This window comes from Onthophagus taurus, chromosome 8, assembly GCF_036711975.1.
Source record: "Onthophagus taurus isolate NC chromosome 8, IU_Otau_3.0, whole genome shotgun sequence".
NCBI lineage: Eukaryota > Metazoa > Arthropoda > Insecta > Coleoptera > Scarabaeidae > Onthophagus > Onthophagus taurus.
Window position 1 is genome coordinate 8,626,304 of NC_091973.1, and position 16,146 is coordinate 8,642,449.

A 16,146-nucleotide genomic window follows, 5' to 3' on the forward strand; every position below is an offset into this window, starting at 1 on the left:
CATGTGCTAGCTTTGGCTTAATGTGATGGCCCTTCAGGGCAAAACAAAAATCATTGTATTGTGCGATTTCTAACGAATCTTTGTGATAGGACCTCCCTACAGTGCTGGCAGTTCATCTGGAAAGCTTCCCATCAATATAAAGAAAATCACATATAAAGAATACAACAGAAGCTGAGTGTAACGTAGATGTATGTGGATGAATAAATTGAACACACAAATAACGGTAACATAAAGACGGTAGTTTTTGATGCTCTACTGTTGATAGTGATTTTAAGTTTAATAGACTTATGCACAAAAATTGTGATTCTCTCTTTATTTTTTGTTCTATGTTTGAAATCAAAGTAATTGTTTAATTTTTTTCTTTGATATTTAATAAATTTATGTATAAAGTATAAGGTGTTCTTATTTAACATCCTACTGCTTTTTAAATAGGCATAATTTTACTAAAAATTATACAAAAAAAAATTACAAAATTTTTATAAATTCCTTATGAATAGAGTATAATTTTAAAAATTAAATACAAGCAAAAGTGTACTTGGGTTTCTGAAATAAACAATTCAATTGATGGTTTATAATTATTAACAAATTGAATTTCATTTATTGTATTTATGAGTTAACGTTTAAGTTAAAATAGTTTTTTAAGTTCGGGTAAGTTGTCAATATTATACACATGCCTTATTATTAGCTAATTGGAAAGACATTTAGCGCTGGTTAATATTTCATTTGAAAGGTTATAAAACAGAGAAATTTTTAATATAATTTGTACGCCAAATGTATTGTTGAAATTTTCAAATAGCCGCTCATAAAAAATTACTTTGTTTAAAAATTAACTTGTCACGAAACATTTTTTCCCTGCATTTTTAAACAATCGGAATATTTAAAATATTTTTCAACGTAAAATGTGTATTAGAGTGTAGTCTATTCACAGAAGCCAAAAAAATATTATTAAACTGTAAATTCCAATATTTTTAGGAGTATATACTGAAAATGTACAAACACTAAAAAATTGAAATAATTCCTAAATTATTGAACTTTGTATAAGGCATATTTGCCTTAATCAATTGCAAATGAGCTCTATAATAATGCATTTCAATAAATACGTTTATGTACTAGTCACAATATATACAAGTATACAATCTGTTCTAAATTAAGTGCGCACCATTGGTAACTTTGTTATTAGTGGAAGTACAAAGTCGGTTAAATAAGCATTTTTTCTGTCGATTACAATGGTGAAAACAGAAAAACAATTGAATGTGTCCTTTAAGAAAAAAATAGGAAAATGTAATTTTTTAAATGGAACACCCTGTATATTTTTTGCAAAATTAAGTATACAACATTTTTAAAACCAAAAAGATCATAAGCAAGTTAACCCATTCGAGACGGTGATTTAGACAGCAAGCTAATGCTAAATTATTATTGATTTGAAGTTAATTAAAAAAATTGAATATTTCTCATTTATTCAGAATATCCTATTAGTAACCTATTAATATTAAAAAATGGTATTGACTCATTTAGAAAAATGCGACATGTTAGAGACTTATTTAGTGTAGAGGAAAAAATAGTTCCTGAGCACTGGAACAATATGGTGAAATGTATCCAGAACTTGACCACATTTTGCTATATTAAGATCAATTCCATTCTGTACAAACCAGAAACTGATAATGTTTAGATAAACATTGAAAAGAAGGGGACCAGCAGTGAATGTATCAGATTTAAAACCGTTGTAGCTCACATAGCAAAGTCTATTTGAGAGGTAAGATGAAATTAAATCCACGAAATTGCTCGCTGATGAACTGCGTTACCTCTGCTAAATTAGTCATAGTTGAACGACCAGTCATAAATCCGTGCTGATGATCAGATATATATGGGCGAACACAGTAGCTCATTCTGGAGTATAGCAATATCTCGAAGACTTTTGAGCAATTGTTCAAAATACTAATAAGTCGGTAATTTTCAATACAAATCTGTCTCCCTTTTTAAAACCCGAGTTATTCGAGTTTTTTTCCATACTGCAGGAAAAGTTGGGAGACCCTCGTCGCCAGCGGTAAAGTTTCATACAGATTTCTACCTTCTCGACAGAAAGTGGAGTAATGTAGAAGGAGCCAGGACAGTTGACTTGCAGATTACAGGTGTTGATAGTTGTAAGTCCAGGATTGAAGGCTTCAGAAAGCAAGACAGAGAAGGTACTACTATTCCCAGGGGATCAGAGATCTCAGAGCCAATAAGGGTCATACAGCCTGGAATACGCAAAGAACAGGCTATTTATATATAATTTTAGAATAATAACAACATTTATTATCCAATTGGCTAATAATGATCCAACACAGAGGAAAAAAGCTTGTTGCAGTACACAAACTTTCCAGAATACAAAATCCTCTTCAAAAGTAAGGGAGACACCTAAGGCAGAACATTTCAATTATTAAAGAGAATAAGATCAATATAATAAAGACAAGATAAAATACTTGATGTTACTTTTAGTTTGTAATAAGAAAATATTTTTGTAAAAAACCCTTTCTTTTCTGTTCCACCATATTCAACCTTATATAATAATAGCCTATACAAGACATATCACCTATACAATACAATAATTAACATCATTAACTAAAGTACAAGCAGTGCATCTTTTGTCAATGGATCGCAGATACGTGTAGGCAAAATGTGAACTTTTTAAGATGCATTTTGTGGACCGATGAAGCCAAATTTTCAAATAGAGGAATGTTTAATCCTAAAAATATGCACTATTGGTTTCTTGTAAATTTATGTATTGTTCATCCCAGAAGTCCTCAAATACAATTTAGTATTAATGTGTGGTGTGGTCTAATAGGGAGTCAAATAATTGGGCTAATGTATTTCCAACAAAATGGAGTTCCTCCCCATCAGTTTTGCGAAGTGAGAATATTACTAGAAAGGCTTTTTCAAAATAGGTGGATAGCAAACAGTGGTCGTTGGCTTTCAAGATCACCTGACATAATTCCATTGGATTTTTGCTTTTGGGGTTATGTCAAGGACGAAGTTTATAAAAGGAGATATGTGAACTTGATCAAACTTCAGAAAAGCATTACAAACGTTTTAAGACACATTGATAGAAGAACACCTTTAAAAGCTACAAAACATGTAATAAAGAATGCCCAAAAATGTATTGAACAAAATGGTGATGTGTTTGCACATCTAATGTGAGTTTTTTCTGTTTAAATAAAATGAAAAAGTAAACTCGAAAAATAATTTTTTGCGACGAAATATTTCACAGCCATTTATAGTCAACTGGGCTAAAATGCAAATAAGCTGATAATTCGGTTATTTTCAATTTTAGGTCAATATTGCTTATAGCAGAAGTATCATGAACCACAACGTGAGCAGCAAATAGAAAAAAATTAATTAATCGGATTTTCGGTCAGCATGATTAAAAGTAAAACAACTTCTTTAAAATAGCTAATATTACGATTGTTGATTACAATTTTCTTCAGAGCATTTTATTGCTAAAAGATTTTACAAAGAAGAAACGTATGTCAAGCAACAATATTTAAGAAGGAAAAAATATAACTTACTTGTAACTCGAAGTGGCGTAAAATGTAAAAAGGGAAAACATGTTTTTTGGAGTGAGAACACAAATCCCAAAAATTCAAGTTGTACAGTGTAAAACAAAAATTCATCAAACATATGAATATAAAACAAATAATAAGTTTAATATATATTGAATCACTAAATTTTTATCTGTATATAATTTAACTCTAATTAATTAATATAAATCTAATTAAACAACTAAAAAAACATATCATTGGAGAAAGTTGAGGTGTTATTGGGACTAGAACCTTGTTAGTTGGGTGAATTATTGTGGTTAAACCTATCTAAGGCAAACAAATAAGCATAAATGTTGCTAAGGTTCTAAGTATCTGTTTTAAAATTTACAGCATTCTATGTATAATTGATGTGTACCATTTCCAAGAACAGCCTATTATGATAATTACTTTCTGAATTCAAGGATTTTTCATCCCGAAAATTAAATTCATGTCCGCACTCCTAAACGTGTTGGGATAAAGCATTACTGAACTTTTTTAGTCTACAGTCACTTGTATGTTTTGAGGTTGGTTTGATAAACCAATCAAATTGAATGATGTTATTTTCATTTCTTATCATTTTCGTGTCTAGGAAAGAAATACAGTTGTCTTTTTCGATCTCAATTGTGAACTGAATGCTAGGATGAAAACTGTTAAACAAATTCAACGCTACATCTATATCATTTTTATATATTCCAATGATCAAATCATCAACATACTTTTTGATAAAACTGATGCGAAAACCCGAGTTGTTATTAACCAAAATCTCATCCAACGCGAAATCCATCACCATCAGAGCCAGAACCGGCGATATTTTAGAGCCCATAAGGGTGTCCTCTATTTGATGGTAAATTACATTATCAAAGGTGAAAATTGAAGTATCAAATATAAGTTTCAAGCCAAGCAAAAAAGTGTCTTTGTCCCATGAACAATGATCAGCAATTAAATGCCATTTGTCCTCCACAATTCTGTCAACCAAATCCAACGGAATGACAGTAAAAAGGCTAACAACATCTAAAGATATTAAAATGTGATCCTGAGGAAGGCTATAGCCCCTAAATTCATCCACAAATTGAAAGGTGTTGGTAATGTTGTAGCACCAATCGATGATATGATTGGCTTCAATGGTGTCCTCTCCTTATGTATTTTTGGTAAAAAGTATGCTTTTGCAAGGATTGAGTTATTAGTTGTAAGTTGTCTCTTTTCACCGTTGTTCATGTACTTCTTTTCATAAAGTAATTTTGTACAGAGATCAACGAGTTATTATTAAGGACCTTGTAGACATTAGTGTCATTTAACATATCTTTGGCCTTAATTAAGGAATCACCTTTGTGAAGGATGACAGTGGTGGCACCCTTGTCAGCTTTGATTACCAAAGCAATCAATGAAGGATTATCCCTGAGAAAAGTTTTTGTTTTCTTTAACATGTTAAACAATCAAAGATGCAACCCATCACATGTTGTGCCAGTAACCTAATAATTAGTAATGATATTTGTAATTTTAGCCCTAACATTTTTTTGGTCACCTTTTAAATATTTAACAATATTTTCTAAATACATAAGTAACCTTTTTATATTGAAATTGGTAGCAACGCAAAGCAAAGTAGCAACTCCCTCAGATGTTAAATTAACAAGTCAGTTTGTACTATCATCACAAATTTAAAGTGATTTTAATTTCCAAATTAAGAGTACTTGCTGCCCACCTGCTCCTGATGTGTTCTATCTTATAATATTGCTTATAAAGGTGAACTTGTTTTAAAAATGTTGTACATTTGATTTTGCAAAAAATATACAAGAATTACATTTTCCTAATTTTTTCTTAAACAACACATTCCATTGTTTTTTTGTTTACACCATTGTAATTGGCAGAAAAAATACTAGTTTAGTTATTTAAGAGACTTTGTACTATATTAATAATAAAGTTACCAATGGTGAGCACTTAATTTAGAACAGGCTGTATATTGAGATCATCTTAGTAATTTTAAAATAATAACAACATTTATTATCCAATTGGCCAATAATGATGCAACACAGAGGAAAAAAGCTTGTTGCAGTACACAAACTTTCCAGTATACAAAATCCTCTTCAAAAGTAAGGGAGACACCTAAGGCAAAACATTTCAATTATTAAAGAGAGTAAGATCAATATAATAAAGACAAGATGAAATACTTGATGTTACTTTTAGTTTGTAATAAGAAAATGTTTTTGTAAAAAACCCCTTCTTTTCTGTTCCACCATATTCAACCTTATATAATAATAGCCTATACAAGACATATCACCTATACAATACAATAATTAACATCATTAACTAAACCTCCTCCTTAATTTCACTTATGTTGTAATAATAATTGATTAATATCATCTTGTTAACACATTTTAGTAAGTAACAACAAATAAAAACAAATAATATCTCATAAATGTACCTAACCTAAAAATATAAGAATACAAAGAAATTAGCTTACTGAGTTTAGTGAGGTTATATCGAACATTCTTTTCTCCACTAAAATGAAAGTACTGTACATCGGTTAAATTTCCATTCATGAAGTACACCCTGTATCCTTGAATAGCCCCATTTGTATGATCTGGTTCCTTCCAACGTAATGAAATTGAATTTGCAGTTACATCGACGACACTCACATTTAATGGTTTACTAGGTACTGCAATAAACAAAACAAAAATTAATTAAAATCTACTATGTTTTGTTTTATAAAACAAAAGCACATATATATGTGTGTATGTATGTGTGTGTGTGGATAAAGTTAGGTTAAAAATGTGATAAATTTACGTTTATCTATAGGTAGAATGGTGGTATCAATAATTTCGGTGGTGGTCGTTTCCTGTTGGTTGGTGAGAAGGGCGCAAATAGCGATGAGAAACGTGGTGGCATGACCCATTCTAAAAACCGTTCCGACAATGTATTTGTTGAGAAGAGGAACGGTTTTTTTTTCGAGGTGATCCACAAAACGACGACGAGCACAAACGGCGATGAGACGCGCGGAATCGGTGTTGATTTTTTTAAGTTGTCATTATGCACCGGGCAGCGAGACGTTTATCGCGTCGAGGTAGACGTCGAAGTATCATAACGCGACCGTGCAATGCGCATTTTAACCGATGAAAAACTGTGACGAAAATCAGCCGTGCACCGCCCAACGGTTGACAGCAACAGCCCGAACAGCCAGCAGCCAGCAGCAGCAGGGCGGCCGAAACTGAGGAGACCCGAGCAGTAGTAGCAGTAGTAGTAGGGGTCATGACCAACGCCGGAGCGCCAATCTCCATCCTCGTTTTCGTGCCGCCGCTTGGCTTGGCAAAGTTAAAATACAAAAAACGTCCGGTTCGATTACATCGATTTTATAATCCCTCACATATGCGCATTAAAAAAAATACTCTCAAACACTACTTTTTTCTAGTCATTAAACTTTTAATCATTAGGCTAATATACATCAAAAATGTTTTTTCTATCTTCCTGGGTCGGTTTTGCAATTTGGTTTAGTCTGTCGTTGGGTTCGTCTGTATCGATCTGGTGCGGTTAGGGGGAAAAGCGACAAGATTCTGTCTGTTCGTGCCGAAGAATCCCCCATTTTTTTTCCTCTCCCAACGACTCCGACCTCTTCCTCTCCACAGTTTGCACCGTTTAAAACCGTCTACGCCGACGGTCGACCCTTTTTCTTTCTTTTCTTATACCTACACTCAACGACACACACCGGTAATCAATTTCATTCAATTTAGGATTCTTCCACTTTACTAAAAATATCTTTAAAATTTTACTGAATCGTTTCAAATATTACATAATCATCTTCTCATTAAAAAAAATTAATTAACAGGTCCGAATACCGGAGACTCCAAAATATGACGATTTAATCCAGCCATACTCAACCTTTTTTTCTTTAGGGCCACATACCTATACCGGCCCATACACGGTGATGCAAAACTGAAGCATGTTTGCATGCGAGCAAATGTGAAACGAAAATTAGGTTCAAATTTACTAATCAGTTTTAATAGTGGCGCGCCGTGGTAAACGATCGCCGGGGTGCGACTCATTTTTGGCGCCCCAAATTCGTATTGAAATAAGATACAAACATTGGAACAACAAGTAATTTATAAAATATATTTTTTATACTAATTTATTACAATTTACAAAATATTTATAAAAAATTAATTTTTCTTGCTTTCTTTGTTGCAAATTCGTTGAAAATGGAGTCAATATCTACATTTTTAACAATATCGTTTTCAATACTTATTAAAGACAAATTGTTAAGTCTCTCTGGACTCCTATTTGCCCTTAAATAGTTTTTTATTATTTTAAGTTTTGAAAATGATCTCTCTCCTGATGCAACACTAACAGGTAATGTTAGGTATATTCTAAGTGCTATAGTAATATTAGGAAGCATATTGAGCATATTAGGTTTCAAATACGTAAAATTTCTATTTCATCATATAAATCTTTTCCACATATATCAGAATTGTTATTATTTTTCAATTTTTCTTCCAAGTTTGTGTAATACTTAATTTTTGTTTCCTTACTTTCCATTTTTAAGCAGTAAATGTCATTTAAAAAGTGAAAATTTTGATTGATAGATTTTAAAAGATTGAATCTCTCCTGTATTTTTGATGTTGCAATATCTATTATTGTAAAATAGAAATTAATTTTAAAATTTAATTCTGGGTCTTGAATAGTTTCATCTGCATGTTCATAATCAAATGATTTTTTTTTCTTGCGTGGTGGTATTGTGTTCGCATCAGGAAACTTACAATCGCAATCCATTTCTTTTGCTATTAACTCTGCTTCTTTTAAAATGGTGGCAAATATTTTGTCTGTACGACATTCCATTAAATATGACTCTAGATCAGACAGCATAGTAATAATAGTGCATATTATTGCATGTTCTTCTTGCATTAGTTTGCTTACAATATTAATTTTAGTTAATATATTGTACCATATAAGCGTTGAGCATATAAATTTGAACGATTTTATTTTCGTAAGTAAAGATTTTGCTGTGTTTCTAGTAGAAGCATTTGTTGTAGAGTCACTGTATAACTCATATAAAGCGTCATACACTGATGGTAAATTATATTTAAAAACTTTGACAGCTTCAACCCTACTTTCCCATCTAGTATCTGAAAGTGGTTTTAATGTCAACGTTGGGCATTCATTTTTAAATACATACACCGATGTGGCGAAGCAAAAAAAAACATTAATTTCTTGAATTAAATCAAAGAAGCTGGAAATTTCTAATGAGGAATTTGCGGCGTCGTTAACAATTAAATTTAAAGTATGAGAGGAAAATGGGATATAAAACGCTCTCGAATTTATATCTAAAATTTTTTTTTGAAGACCATTGTGTTTTCCTCTCATATTGGCCCCATTGTCGTATCCTTGACCTCGCATATCTTGAATATCTATATTTTGTTTATCTAAATAGTCTAATAAGAAATTTGTTAAACCATCACCAGTAGTATTTGTTATAGGACAGAATCCCAAAAAGTGTTCTTTTATTTCCACTGTAATTGATGCTTTATTCATGTGCACAAAACGTACGATAATTGTTATCTGTTCTTGATGGTTTATGTCTGGTGTACAGTCTAATATGATTGAATAGTATTTACATAGACGCAAGGTATTAATAATTTTATTTTTTACATTTTGTCCTATTATATCTATAATTTCATTTTGTATTTTGTCACCTAGATAATGAGGCATGTATTCTTCATTTTTTATAATTCGATTCAAGTGTTCTGCCATAACACTGTCATACTGGGCGACTGCTTCGACCATTTTTAAAAAGTTTCCATTATTGTTTTCAAATAATCTGTTATTATGTCCTCTTAAAGCAAAATTTTGTCCAGCTAAGAATTGAATGATGATTACAATACGTTCTATCACTTGTTTCCACCGTTTCTTTTCTAGGAATATTAAATTTTCATTAAGTTGATCAACCGTTTGCTTTTTTGTCATCGCTGTTTTTAGATCAGTCCATAATTTATAGCTTTTATAATGAAACGCACTTTTTTCATGCCGTTCCAAGTTTCTAGATAAATGTTGCCAATCGCTGTAGCCTTGAGAAGTATTAAATGCGTTGCTGTTGTTAACAAATATTTTGCAACAGAAACAATAAACCGAATTTTTTGTTTTAGAATACACTAACCAGCTTCTGTGAATCGTTTCATTATTATTTAAAAGTCGGTAAAAATATTTTGTTGAAAACGATCTATTATTCTTATCTGGCGCCGGGGTGCGATGCACCCCTTGCACCCCCTGCACGGCGCGCCCCTGAGTTTTAATATCAGTTTCATAGTGAGTTGCGACTGAAAGGTGTGACTTCTTAACTATAATTTATTTATTTATTTCATTTGGGTACAGAAACAGGTCGAACCCAATAATACTGTACCACAAACAACCAATTGTATACAAATAAAATAGAATTACAGTTCACAATAATAATAATAATGAATTAACATTAATGGTACAAAAGTGATTCAAAAGGAAAAAAAAAACTAAAACTAAGTTTAGGTGATATAAATATATCATATATCAAATATCAAATGAACGCTCGAGGCAACACACCAACTGCAGCAAAGAGCAGTTTTTTAAATGCATAGAAAGAATGCTGAAACAGATCTATGTTAACACGATTTGCCGATCTTGCCATTCTTAATAAAGGAGAGTTTTGACAGGAGTAGGTGTCATAAATAAAAAGTCAAAACGAAGTAATCTCGGAGGAACATGAACACATATAGAACCAACAAGCATTGGAGAATCACACTTGTTGTTCAAAAGTTTGTAAAAATATAATATATCCCCACAAAAGCGACGCTGGTTGAGGGTTAACATACGAAAAGAAGTGCAAGTTGATTCGTAATCAATGTATTGAATGGAAAATTTAAAACAAAGGTATTTGAGGAATTTAGATTGAATACGCTCAATTCTAGATTTATACGAGAGATACTGAGGATTCCAAACGACGCTGCAGAAGTTAAGTGTGCTGTAAACATAGGCAAAATAGAGATTTCTAATTGCAGGAATGTTTGAAAAAGCTACCGTTGATCTCATAATAAATCCTAACATACGCCAGGCTTTGGAGACAACAGTATCGATATGTTTATCAAATAATAATTTATAATCAAATGTAACACCCAAATCTCTAATAAAAGAGACACGTTGCAACCTCTCACCAGCGACGCTATAATTGTAGTGGATTGTGTTCACCCTCCTAGAGAAGGAAATAACTTTACACTTTGATAAGTTTAATGAAAGGCGATTATTTAAGCAAAAAGCATGTAGAAAGAGTTTTAAATCGTCAGCATACATTAAACATTGGGCATAATTAACGACGTCAAATATGTCGTTAACATAAATATTAAACAGTAAAGGGCCCAGATGGCTACCCTGTGGAACACCAGAAGGAACCGACACAGGATTAGAGAAAAAACCATTAAGCGAAACAATCTGGCATCTCTCCTTCAGATAGGAAGCAAGCCATTGCAAAAGATTTCCCTGAACACCAAACTTCTTTAGTTTGAACAGAAGTAAGTTGTGATCCACCCGGTCGAAAGCTTTACTAAAATCCGTATAAACTGAATCAACCTGACAAGAATCATCCAGAGTAGATAAGATATACTGGGTATATTCAAGCAAGTTACTCTCCACTAAGCGACCAGCAAAAAAACCATGTTGTTTAGAATTGATTTTAGACTTAAGGGCAAAGAATAGACGTGCATGAACTACTTTCCCAAATGCTGGCAAAATAGATATGGGGCGGTAATCGGATATAGCACCACGGTCCCCAGATTTAAAAATGGGAAGAACAAAATGAAGAATAATGAATATAATACGGGAAAATGATTTATATTTAATTGCTACTGCTATCGAAATAGTAGTGAAGAAGAATAAAGAAAGGAAGAGATCAAAATGGGTAAAAAATTGGCTGAAAAAACGGAAACAGTATTCTCACCCGAATTTACTGAACGAATTACGGTTAATGTTTAATGTTTATTTATATGTAAAAAAAAAGTTTTTGGACAGACGTCATACAAAATATGAGTATCTAAAACAGTAACTTAACTAATACAGTTTGGTCATACGGTGGACATTACTTAAAAATTCTTCTACCGAGTAAAAGGCGTCAGACGCCAAAAAATGTTTAACACTTTATGCAATCCGGTAGTTTAAGACGGTGATACGGAACCCTTATAGAGTCTTTTTGTCACGTATTATACTCGTGATGTACGGAGTTTATGTCATAGAGATGTGTATTATTATGTACATGGTTAACACAGGTAAGGATGTACATGCAGGGCACGGTAAGTATATCAATTTTTTTTAAATGTTCTTTACATGATTCTAAATTTTTTAGATTACACAAAGCGCGGATACAACTCTTTTGTAGCTTAAACACCCTGTTGATTCCCGGACCCGAACCTCAAATGGAGATGCCATATGAGGCCACTGCATGAAAACAAGAGAAATATGCTGTTCTTACTACTTCAGGTTGTACTGAAGTAAACTGAAAAACTGCACTCGCTAGGTTAGAAGGCAATGACTATAGGAATTATTTGCGCATGGATGAAAACACATATATTGAATTACTACATCTAGTAACGCCGCTAATAAAAAAGGAAGATACGATAATAAGAAAAGCTATTAGTCCCCACGAAAGGTTATCAACGACATTGCGGTTTCTAGCTTCTGGTCGGTGTTTTGAAGACTTAAAGTTTTCTGCAATCATATCACCTCAGTCATTAGGTAAAATCATGATACATGTGCAGCAATTTGCCAAGTTCTTAGCAAAGATTACATACGCGTAAGCACTTTTATAAAAAAAATAACTACTTATATTAAATATCAAGTTGTATTTTTATAGTCTCCAACTACTGCGGTTGAAGACAGATCCTAAAGTAAGTTTTAAAGTTAAAAATCCTAAGAAAGGAGGAGGAACCTCCGCAAAACAAGATCAACCTAAAACAACCACAGCGATGAAAGATGCATCTTCGATCATCAGAGATTTGAAGAAAAGAAATTGTGTTTTAAAATAAATATAATATTAATTTTTATTTATTAATTTTGTGTTTTATTTATCCACCACACACCAGAGTGCGCATAACTCACTCCTACTTACACCACTCAAATCTAGGTGGCGCCATTGTATTTAAATTTTTCTATTTAATTTTCTAAAAACCCTAAATTTAGTACTTACACCACTCAAATCTAGGTGGCGCCTTTATATTTAAATTTTCCTATTTAATTTTCTAAAAATCCCTAGATCTCTAGTTACTTTTAATACCAACCTAATTTCTTTTCCCCCAAACTTTGGTTGGTATTCCCCCCCTATATTTAATACATTGAGGCGTGACGTCACCGCAGGAGCAGCAGGAGCAACTTCCCGTCTAGAACCGGCATTCTTACACTACTACGACTGAATCGCAATGGATACAGATAGTGCAGGAATTTCAAGAAAAATGGCAATTTCCTCATTGTTTAGGTGGATGGCAAGCACATCAGAATTGCACGACCAGCGAATAGCGGATCATTTTTCTATAACTATAAAGGATTTTACAGCATAGTTTTGTTAGGTATTGTAAATAGCAATTGTGAATTCTTGCTCGTCGACGTCGGCACCAATGGCAGAATTTCGGACGGCGGTGTTATAGAAAATACAAATTTTTACAACAAACTAATACATAATCTTCTAAATATTCCGACAGAAAGACGGAATATTTTTTATCGGAGATGAAGCGTTTGCTTTACGTTCTAATTTTCTAAAACCTTTCAGTCGAAAAGAGTTTAGTTACGAAAACAAAATTTTTAATTATAGATTGTCCCGTGCAAGAAATACAGTGAAATGTTAGCTTCCAGATTTCGCATTTTGCATATCAAAATTAATTTGAAACTAGATAAGATTGAAAAAGTGGTATTAACATGTTGCGTGATTCATAATTTTTTAAGATCAAAATGTGATTCAAATTTGGGCACATCATTCACTTTAGATAGTGCAAACTTTACAATTTGTGGTTCTGAATCCGAAAATGAAAGAATGCTCCCGTTGCAACGTTCATATAATCGTCACGAAACCCAACAAGCAAAAAATGTCCGAGAACGTTTTGTAAGGTACTTTATTGATGATGGGCGCGTGCCTTGGCAACATGATCGCGTTACATATCAACAATAACAGAAATGTGAATTTTGAAAATGCACTTACATGACACTGGTTCGTTATCATGCATAGTGTCTTTATGTATCTTAACCCTACTGTACAGCTCTGTTCAGATTTAATGCGAATCGTCCGTTGTTAGCTCCGACATGACGCTGGTACTGGAAGAAGACGGAGACATCTTTTGTTTCTATTCTATTCGATTTCTGAGACTTACCCTCTTCCTTAAGCCAGGTAAAACCGTCCCAGTTTGAAGTGGGCCGAAGAATGGACCACGTCAGATAAAACGTCAGATAAAAATCTGAGTAATATAATTAATATAATATATAAATAATGCTTATACAACATGCCCCGTGTTCCTGGTCAACGAGACTCAGGTTTGACTACGAGGCGAGCAATTATTGCACTTCATCAAGAAGGAATAGATAAACGGGAAATTGCCGAACGTGTAGGCTTATCAGTAAGATTTGAAGAAAACGAGAAAGTTGGCCTTACAACATCTAAATCTGCGCCGCAACATTACAGTTGTGTTGGAATTGTTTCACGGCAAGGATGTATGCGACAGAGCAGTAAATTCGATGTCCACCAGATTGCATAGAGAATAATGGGTGTTATACAAAATACTGCTAATATTTGATGGTATAATGGACACCTTATAAAATTCTCCCCAATTAGATTATTATAATATTTATTATATTTTATATGTATATATATTATGTTTTTTTTGTTATATAGGAGTATTATATTTTATTATATTGATTTTTGATTTTATTATATTAAAATGGTTATCGATATATTTCAATATATAGTTTTCTTAGGAGGTTCGACTTATCGTTCCATTGTATTACCAAAGTAATACAATAATTATTTTCATTTAACACAGGAACACAGGAACTACAGGAATTGTGTCAAGTAAATGGATTGCTTATACTTATTCATTTTCTTAATTTTTCCTTGTGATTTAGTCATCTTGGCCATAAATCACATCACCCCACTTGCCTGTTCGGAACTTTTACAATCCTACAGAACAGGTAAAACCTGTATTGAATGCCTCGCGAACGTAGGTAGTTTCTAGTACAATTTTATGCCTCTACGAGCGGCTCTTTTCGCATTATATCTGAACAGAACTGTACCTCTGTATAGAGTTCTTTATTTAAAAATAGTAAGTATACATTATTCAGTTGAGAATTGAGAATAATACTGCCCGGTTGGTAATGGCGTGCTCAGTTGGGTATCAACATCCTGATAATTGTAGAATGGCTGATGAGCATGTTGCTTTGTTGAATGTGAAACTTGTGGAATGACAATGTGAGCGTATCTGTTTAATGTTCCCAACTGTCCCTCAAACAAGGTATCTATCAATTTTTCCGCAATTATTCTTATATTATGGTCCAATTTTCGCAATTTTTCTGCCACATTTCACAATATCAAATTCATCTTCGGCTCGTGAATTTTGCAGTTTTTCTACAACGACTTGTAGAATACTATCACTGTCCATTTTACTTTTTTTTTTGCCCATGTATATTTTGCCCATGATATAGAGGTAGCTGATGAAGGTGTTGGTGGCATATCTGAAGTAGAAGGATGTGGGATATCTGTTTCAATATCATCGACAACATGATGATTTACATAGTAAATTATATAAAAATTATATATATTAAATTATATGTTATACATAGTAAATTGTTAACGTCTTTTTTCACTTACTTCTGTCTGCCTAGTCATGAAATCAGGATCATCGGTTGCTATGCTGTTTCTGGGGATTTCATGCTCTTTAAGGAACATCATGATGTCCACGCTGCCTGCACCAGATTTTTTTGATTCTATGACCTTTTTATATTCTTTTCGGAAACAACTCCTCATTGAATTAATTTTTTTCTTTCCAAAGTCAATGTTCGCATCAGGGTTTATTTGCTTAAAGACTTCCACCAGTAGCTGGTAACCCTCATCCTTTTTATTTCGATCCATGTATTCGGCACTTTTCACTTTCCAATGACAACTATTTCTTTGGTAAACACTTATAAAATCTCGCATAACATTTTCTTGCGAAGATCAATTTAAAACTGAGAAGAATGGCATGAACTGTCTTCACACGTACAAACTTGCACACGATGGGCCGTGCAAAATCAAGCTCAGCCAGATCGTATCGTGCTATGTCAGTTTTGGGGCATAGACGATCACATTTGCTCGTGTGCATTAGCTCTGCGTGCAAATGTGACAGTTTTGCATCACCGTGTATGGGCCGGTTATGTTTGGTAAGTTACGCGGGCCGCAACATTATATACAGTATGTCCACGGAAAAGGTGTTGAATAGGAAAAACTTTTTTATTTTTAATTTTATCAAAAAAAGTTAATCTTGATAAAAAATTTTGCTAGTTCTTAGAGTAAGATTGGGATAGAAACATTTAACATATTTTATACGCGGTGTTCAGAAAATTGAAAAAACTT

General features: G+C 32.9%; 1 protein-coding gene across 6 annotated transcripts in view; it reads right to left on the reverse strand.

Moving 5' to 3' along the window:
* The window catches only part of LOC111413900 (Protein tyrosine phosphatase 99A), a 300,358-nt gene that overhangs the window by 21,722 nt on the left and 262,490 nt on the right, over positions 1 to 16,146 (reverse strand). For all 6 annotated transcript variants that reach the window (XM_071198715.1, XM_023045036.2, XM_071198716.1 and 3 more), the window contains exon 7: positions 6,016 to 6,210. In XM_071198715.1, coding sequence (XP_071054816.1) covers positions 6,016 to 6,210 — 195 coding nt within the window. The remainder of the gene's footprint in view (positions 1 to 6,015; positions 6,211 to 16,146) is intronic.